Source organism: Dromiciops gliroides, chromosome 3, assembly GCF_019393635.1.
Source record: "Dromiciops gliroides isolate mDroGli1 chromosome 3, mDroGli1.pri, whole genome shotgun sequence".
Lineage (NCBI taxonomy): Eukaryota > Metazoa > Chordata > Mammalia > Microbiotheria > Microbiotheriidae > Dromiciops > Dromiciops gliroides.
Genome location: NC_057863.1, coordinates 482,503,142 through 482,511,958, shown reverse-complemented (window position 1 = coordinate 482,511,958; position 8,817 = coordinate 482,503,142). Strand labels below are relative to the sequence as shown.

Here is an 8,817-nt window from a genome sequence, read left to right as displayed (position 1 = left end):
TTTAAAAAAAATCCAACCTTTCCTTAAAATCACTTTGAAATTTTACTGTACAAATAGAAACCACTGGCCTGTCGAGAGAAATACATGTCTAAGTTTAGGGCTTACTGCCCTTTTAGCCTAAGTGAATCTAATTTGGCCACATCGGAGATAGTACAACTCTGAAGTTATATATATAAAAAAATCTGGGGCAGCTAGATGGAGCAGTGGTTAAAGCACCGGCCCTGGATTCAAGAGTACCTGAGTTCAAATCCGGCCTCAGACACTTAACACTTACTAGCTGTGTGACCCTGGGCAAGTCACTTAACCCCCATTGCCCCGCAAAAAAAAAAAAAAAATCAGGTACTATATTAATAGGAATAGCTCAAGGTCACTTAGTCCCTCAAGGTCCACATTTGGGAAGCCTCCAGTACATGATGACCACATTCCTCAAGTGCATAGTATTTGTTTATTGACTTTCTGACAAAAGTAAACACTTCTCTGCTAGATTGTAAACTATACCTGAAGAAAGCCTAAGGACTTGAACAAGTAAATTAAAATTAATTTTCCTTCAAAGGCTATTTGTCAGATAGCTTCAGATAGCAGAAGGGTTTTTGGTAGTTCAGGTTCTGAATGAACTCCCCTGGTAAGTCCAGTCTAGAAATTTAATAATTTTAGAAGGGCCAGACATAGCAAACAGTGATGGAAATTGGTGTTTGTGTATGGGTGCATGTGTGCGCGCGCGTGTGTGTGTGTGTGTGTGTGTGTGTGTGTGTGTGTGTGTGTGTTTTTAGGGGCTAGGGTTGGACCAAATCAACTTGTTGGGTTTTTAACAACACAGACTAAGGTCAAAGGTGCTACCTTTAAAACTCTTCTAAAAAAAGTCATACTAATAATTTCATAATTTAAATATTAAATAAAAATTAAAACAGTGGTAAATTCACTATCCTTTTCTATAAGATGTTTTTGGGGGGTGGGTGCTCTTTTTTCATCTAGACACATGATTTCATCTGTAGGGAATTCCCAGTATGGAAATTCCATTCACTAATTCAGATTGACAACTCAGGTAGAATCTTTGAGAATTTCCCAGAGCCATGGTCACACAGCAACTAGTATTTCTCAGTGGCAAGAATTAAGGTCTTCCTGAATTTAAAATCAATTCTCCCATATTGCTGCTTTTGTCCTAAGTGTTCTCAAGGAATATATTAATTCACTGTGTTTTTTTTTAAATTGGTCAGCACTTCAAATTTTAAAAAAATCATCCAAATGTTGCAAAGTTGTATTATTGGTATTCTATGTTTCTTTGATTTAAAAAGTCTCTTAAACTTCACGTTTCCTTATTAGGTGTTTGAAAGAGAATGCTGGGAAAATCTAAGGTTGCATTGCTGCACAAAACTAAGGTGGATAGCTCAGTTCTCTAGAAGAAAGCCACTATCTTGGAAGGAAGACAAACCATGCTTTCTACCTCCTAAGCTTTTCTGGGATGTCTGGATGGAAGCCCAGCCACCATTGGAAAATCACTCAGTCACTACTCTGCTCTAAGTGTTCAGTCGCCAAGAAATGCCTTCCCTGCGTGATAATTTATAATATGTGAACAGGCTCTCTCCAGGGAAGGCCAGGAGCAAAGACCTGTCCAAGAGACATACTTAGTGGTTCTGCCCCAATGATACTTCTTCTTCTTCTTTTTTTGGTGAGGCAATTGGGGTTAAATGACTTGCCCAGGGTCACACAGCTAGTAAGTGTCAAGTCTCTGAGGCCAGATTTGAACTCAGGTACTCCTGAATCCAGGGCCGGTGCTCTATCCACTGTGCCACCTAGCTACCACCCCCCCCACACCCCATGCTACTTCTACACATGAGGAGAGCCTGAGAAAGATATCCTCTAGATATCCTCTCCCCACCCAAGCCCCTACTGCCAAAAGAGAGTACTGTTTTTCTCCCTGGGAAAGAAACCAAGAGAACTAGGTTCAGTAAGTTCCATACCAATGTGGATCATCTAAATATCTTTGGACAGAAGCCCATTAAAAAACCACAACCCTTCCCTCCCAAAAGCAGTTTTGGGGCTAGATTCAAGATAACTGCTTCAATCTTCCTTTTTGTGTTGCCTTCAAGGACATAAATGAAAGTGTTTTTTTTTTAAACGATATCTCTGGTTTTCAATTATTCTTTTTCCTTTTTTCCCATTTAAATGTGTGGTCCTGAGAAAGGTGAAATGTTTCTCATCAGATAGAGCCAAGTGCAGGGTTAGTCCTAGTGCTGAAGCTTACCTCCCCATTCCCTTCCTTACCACTTGTCACCGCCCTCCCCTTCCAGTTCTGACCTACATTAACACTTCTCAGGGGTGTGTACTTTATTCAGACTGCCAACTGTGGTGCTGAATTGTGCAGAGGTTTCAGGAAGTGCCTAGATGTCTAAATAGGATCATTATATGATAATTAAAGTGGTTTTACAGGAGTCCCAAACAGAATGTGTAAGAGTATGCCTAATCAAAACATTTTACAGAAATACAAGCTCTGGGTTCAATATAGGAATCATGACTATAAAGGGAAGTTCCTGCTTAATCAGTTTTGTACTAATAGAATCTCTAAACCAACCGTCTGCATTTTGGGAGGAGGAGTTTTGAATTCTTCATACACACACAAAGCATTTATATTTCAATAAATGTTCAAAATAACAATGATTCTGGAAAGTTGTTTCAGTTCATTTAGAGTTTTTAACATCACTCATGCCTGACATCAAAGAAAGACAGATCTGTCAAAATCCTTTATTCACCTTGGATTCCCACATGAATGTTTTCCCAAATCTATTATTGCGCTCTCTCTCTCTCTCCCCCCCCCTCTCTGTCTCGCTGTGTCTCTCTGTGTCCCCCCCACAATCTACTTTGCAGTTTCCACTAGATGGGACTGTATTGCTTTTATAAAAGAAGTATTTTGTGTGGGTCTTAACACTTTAAATATTAGGAAAATGTAATCTAAAGGAATTTTAAGGCTAGATGTATTCAAACACTGAATTCAATATGGTTTGTCATTTAGATAAGTTGCTTACAATAGACCACACAGCTACTAGAATACCAAGTAGTTTTCATATTTGCTTTAAAACCCCCCAACATAAAACAGAAGTACAGTTCATTGGGGTCAGAATGGCAGACTGAATAAATACATACAATCTCAATCTCTCTCCCCTCCCCATACACACACACACACACACACACACACACACACACACACACACAAACACACACACACACACATAAATTTTGGCAAATAATTTCTCCTTTTCCACTAATATTTTACTGGAGCTGCTCACGAGACTTTAGTTTTATGGTGTTGATTTTCATTTACATTTGTTTCCCTGGCCCTTGCTACTGATGAAAGTGTGAAAGGAAATTATTAAAAACAAACAACAACAAAAAAAATCAAATCAGGAGCCTACAGAAAAAGAGAAGCAATCAGCAGGCAACTAAATGGAAGACTGGGCTAAGGTAAAAGTAATCACTGTTACTGTTGGAAACACATAGAAGGTCCTTACTTAATAGTTAGGAATTGGGACAGCATAGCAAGACAAAGATGATCTCTCACTTCAAAGGCATGGTAGACATAATTTATCTTCTATGATGTTTTTAGTCATAATGAAAAGATAGAGCTATCAAGTAAACTGCTGACACACACATTCACATACACACAAAGAAGCTACATATACTTAGCACTTTGAAATCATCAAAGATTAAAACTATCGTCACAGTTAATGTGTTTGATTTGAAAAAACAGGATCTGGACATCTAAAACTACTATTACTACTACTTACTACTTACTACTACTACTACTACTACTACTACTGTTAAATTGGGGCCAAATAAATGATATGACAACTACTGAATACTGCTGAGTCTATATTAACATGAAATTAAATAAACAGATGAAGGGGGAAGATGCAGGTACAAAAGTATTTTCCACTCAGTCAAAACTGATACTAAACTGTTACAGTTTTCAAGCATATATGCTTCAGAGAAAGAGGAAAGAGTGAGTCAAATATCATATAATGCCTATTTCAATATTTCTGTACTATATAATTCCAAAAAGGAATGCTGATTTTTATCACAATTTTTTTCTTTTTTCTTTTAAATGAAATATGTCTTCTCTGATGCTAGTTTGCGAATGGTGGACAAAAACAGCTTCTATACATTCTCAGAACAGGAGATGACACAAGAGGATATTTAGGAAGGTAAATGAAAAATTGTCATTTTTTAGCATACAAAAATTTAAAACTACATGTTATTACTTATAATATTTTAGGTGAAAATTGGGTACAAGCCCTGAATTGACAATTGGTCTCTGTCATTAGAGGCCCAAACCAATTATGTTCAGAGAAGACTATGATTACCAGGTTGCCACCAAGGGATGAGGGTAGGTTTTTGTTTGTTTGTTGGTTTGGTTTGGTTTTGGTTTTAGTCATGACAACTAATGAAGCATGAAGGAGTTGCTATATGCATATCAGCACAACCAAGATACTTGAAATGACATTGAAGTAAGCAGATGAAATTTAAATAGTGGAGTTTTCCATCAAAGCACACATTGTTGACATTAAAACTTGGTCCAGGAGTCATCCTAGGATATCTATAAAACCATTTCACTTTTGTCAGTCACTTTTCCAGATTATAATGCATGCTACTTAATTTAAAAGAAATCCATTACATTTAAATTACCAACTCATCCAGACATTTAGATTTTCCATGCATAGTACAGGTCCCCAACTCCACCACCCAGTGGTGTTAAGTCACACAGCAGTGTACATTACAAAGAACTTAACTGTTACTGGATTCCATAATTGGCTCATGACAATAGATATTGATTCAAGTAGCCAGGCTACTAATACTGATTTACCAAAGCAAATGGTATTGGCACTGGCTCTATTGGATACTTCTACAGTATTCTATAGAACTGCAGCATGGTTGTGAGAACCATTTTGAGTGTGACTTGTGATTAAACAGATCAGCATGATCCAGCTTCAGGGCCATGGGATCAGCAGAGACCTCAAAGGATTGGCTCTTCCAATCAGGCCACCAGGCCAGAGCCAATTGGTTGTCTCAAAGTTCTGCTGTTGTGGGTGTAGACAGAACCAAAATTTCACTGCTCTGCCTGGGGATTTCTTCACTTGGTATTTGTCAACATTAATGGAAATGATGCTCACGAACTCACCACTAAGTTATGATACAATTGATATTGCTTTCCTTATTAAACTACGATGAAAATCTTGCTCTCTGAAAAGAAATATCCTAGTTTTATTACATTTTCAGGTTTTTTTTTTTAAAGTGGATGGATAGAAAACAACTTACATTTTACTTTTTATGAAGGGTCACATAATGGTTTGGAAATTCCTATCCTATAGATCATTCAACCTGATTTGTATATGCACTCATAAATTGAATCAACCATTAAGACAGAAGACCTCAGTTCAAATGCATTTTTGCAGCGTAGAACTATGAACTAGAAACATTCAGTCTATAGTATTCAAAACTCTAACAATAATTTTAGAATTGGAAATGACTGTTGGTGCATTTATAGCTGTATATAAAAAAGAAAATTTCTATAGATATGTCCCACAATGCCCTTTGCATCAATGTCCTTATCTTCATATAATATTTTTTCTAATTCCATTGGTTGATTTCCTCACATTGTCCCTTTCATACCATGGGGGGGGGGGGAGGAATCTATAAGCCCAAAGGGGCTTATAGTTAATTTTAGAAGAAAATTGTTGAACTACATTGTGCTCTAGCTTATTGTCTATACTTAGGTGGTAATATCTGGATGTAAGTGTCCAGTTAATAATGACAACTATGCAGATGTCATTGTAACAGTAATTGGAGATTAATGGATGGTAGTTACCAAGATTAACCTTTTTTTCCCCCAAACTGGGCCATGGTTTTAAAATGTAGTCTGATAGTTTATAATTGGGTTTATGATAATGAAATCAGGTCACAATGATCTATATTTCTCTTGTCCCCTCTTGTTGGTTTAAAGGATTTTTTTCCTTTTTAGAAACATGCAGTATTGAGAATATATTTTAATCATATAAACAATTATAGAAAATATTTTAAAGTCTCGTTTTCTTCTTTCCTCTACTGATAAGGTTCATTTAAAGATCAGGTGACAACTGAGATATTAGTTTAGACTAGCTTAGTCTAGATGTGATATCTACCTTTCCTTTTCCACTCCTGAAACCATCAAAAATCCTGAGCAAAGTACACGACAGTAAAGGTGAATAAAAACACTGATTACTTTGAAACCCATTTTCTCCAGCCACTTAACTCCTCTAGATTAATGAGGTTTTCTTTGACAAATGTTAAGTGCCTCCTGTGGCTGAGCTGAATCCACCATACAGAATTTAATAAGAGCATCTAACCAACGACCAGACGGTGAGAGTGTTTGGAAAAGAAAGTGTTAAGTGGCCAGCATTCTCCTAAGCTGTGTATCATCACACATCACTGGGCGACCTGGCTCTCTGGGAGAGGTTGGATGGGATGCAGCCGCAGCAAATAAGCCAGAGAGCTTTCTGTATTTCTTGATTTCGGAAGGCATATATCACGGGGTTGATGATGGAATTGTAGGTAGCTGGAAGAAGGGTGGCATAAGTGTATATAGAGGGATAGGTATAATCTGCAATCAAAGAATAGAGGGTGAAAGGCATCCAGCAAGCGGCAAAGGTTCCCAAAATGATAGCCAGAGTAGAGACTCCTTTCCGGGTGGTCACATAGTGCGATGTGGCCAGGAAATGGTGCTGCAAGGCAATCTGATGGGCGTGCCTCATCACAATCTTACAGATCTGGATGTAGAGCTGGAGCATGAGAGCAAACATGAGCAGGAAGGAGACAGAAAGGATAGCGGCATTATTCTTAGTGAGAGGTCTGATCACACTGCAAGTGGATTCGTCTTTGAGGCAGTTCCAGCCCATGACAGGCAGCAGTCCGAGACAGATAGAAGCTCCCCAGAGCATTATAAGCATGATATAGGTAAATGTGACAGTCCTTTCCGAATTGTAAGTCAAAGCATAATACAGCGAGAGGTAACGATCGACAGTGATAGCCAGCAAGCTGCAGACAGAGGCTGAGAAAGAGGCGACAATCAGTCCTATCGTAACCAGCTTGGTGGCTTCTGACTGAAGCAGGTAGGCAAAAATAAAATTGATGATCAATCCAATCCCTGCCAATAGGTCTGCCAGTGCCAGACTGCCTATCAGGAGAAACATGGGTGCTCGCAGGCTGGGGTTATGGAAAATTATAAGGACCACAATGGCATTTTCGCAGGAGATGAGGGTTCCTGAAGTACACAAAACAATGTCCCAGGGGTTTACTATGAGCTCTGGCTCTGGTTCTATGACCGGAATCAGGGAGGAAACTGCAGCTGAGACATTCTCCGGAGAACTGGCATCTAAATGATCCTGAGGCAGCCAGCTTAAATTAACCTTCAGGTCTTCATTCATTTTAACCCCTGTCTTCTTCAATGAAAAGACATGGTTTTTAATGTTCAAGTATATCAAGATTGGAAATTTAAGATCATGCAAGAAATAACCACCAAAAAACCCCCACCTGGTAACTGCTCCCCCCAAATAAACTAACAAAACCTTTCCAAGACAAACACTATTGTTCCAACTCTGCAGGTATTTATCCTGCATATTAGGGGCTAAGGTTAATTAACTTGCAAATTTTCCTGTAATAATGCAAAAGCAAAAGTCAAAAGATACTGGGTTTTTTTTTCCCTCTTAAAAAAATTCCATCCATCGGTGGGAAAAACACAGGCGAGCATATGGGGAATGAAAACAGTGTGACTGATGGATATGCACATAGAGCTATCTGCAGTCATTACAACGCTGTAATTTTCAAAAGCACATCTTACATTCTGAAAATGAACAACTGTTTGAATTCCGGGGCTGATGCAGAGTCCCACAAGACAGCCTACAAGTCAAGTAAGCAAAAAGTGTCATGCCGTTTCCCCTACATAACCTTCAAAAATAAGGCTTTTCTAGTCAACCCTTGCCTCTTTCCCCAAAACGTCCCTCCTCTCCCACTGATTGGGAAATGCCAAAGATTGTGGGTACCCCAAATCTTCACTCAAAAGGGAACGCAGGACAGTAGCTATTCCTAAATTCTGGGATGGCAACAAAAGGCAGAACGAAAGTGTGAAAATGTAGAGATGCTCATGCATTGAATGGCCACTTTCCCAGCCTCAGCCCAGTGACCGGAGACAGACAGTGGGATCACATTTACAGATAGCACCACACCGCACAGACACCGAGCACTGGAGGGAGGGGGAGGGTAGAGAGGAGGGATAGCAAGGTAGTCACCTTGACTTCTCCTGATGGAGAGTCCGCGGATTCTTCTTAAATAGCGAAGGTTTCCTCTGGCATGTTCATCTTCCTGAATGCAAGACGGATGAGAATCTGTTTTCCAGCTCTGGAGTTTGCAGGGAGAGGAGAAAGGGTGGGGGGTGGGGAAGAAAAGGGGGGGGGAGTCAGGAGAAGGAGGGGGAGGAGGAGGAGGAGGAAGAGGGGGAAGAGGAGGAAGAGGAAGAGGAAGAGGAGGAGGAGGAGGAGGCAGCAGCAGTGGCAACAGCAGCCACTGACTGCAGCAAGTAAAATATTCTGCGCTTGTGCTACACTCTGGCGTCTAGAGGTTTGGTAAAGGGTCGGCTGCGTGCGCCTGTCATGGACACACAACCCTCCCCCCATGCACATACACACACACATACACAGAGGCGTGCACCACGCACACACGTGCGCACCGCCTACTTCCCCTCCCTCTCTCATGCCCGCCCTTGGTCCATAGATGGGGGGCGGGGGAGGGAGGCGT

The 8,817-nt window shown here is 40.0% G+C and overlaps 1 protein-coding gene across 2 annotated transcripts; it reads right to left on the bottom strand.

The window, feature by feature from the left end:
- Nucleotides 1–280: 280 nt before the first annotated feature.
- On the bottom strand, nucleotides 281–8,453 carry GPR12 (G protein-coupled receptor 12). Of its 2 annotated transcripts, none has more exons than XM_043997411.1 (2): nucleotides 8,313–8,453; nucleotides 281–7,466 (listed from the first exon to the last, which is right to left on the bottom strand). In XM_043997411.1, exon 2 carries the CDS (start codon nucleotides 7,449–7,451, stop codon nucleotides 6,447–6,449), a length of 1,005 nt encoding a protein of 334 aa, XP_043853346.1. In that variant the 5' UTR covers nucleotides 7,452–7,466; nucleotides 8,313–8,453; the 3' UTR covers nucleotides 281–6,446. The 2 variants fall into 2 exon arrangements, with proteins under 2 accessions (XP_043853346.1, XP_043853347.1); XM_043997412.1 differs by having other exon boundaries at nucleotides 281–7,463.
- Nucleotides 8,454–8,817: the final 364 nt, after the last annotated feature.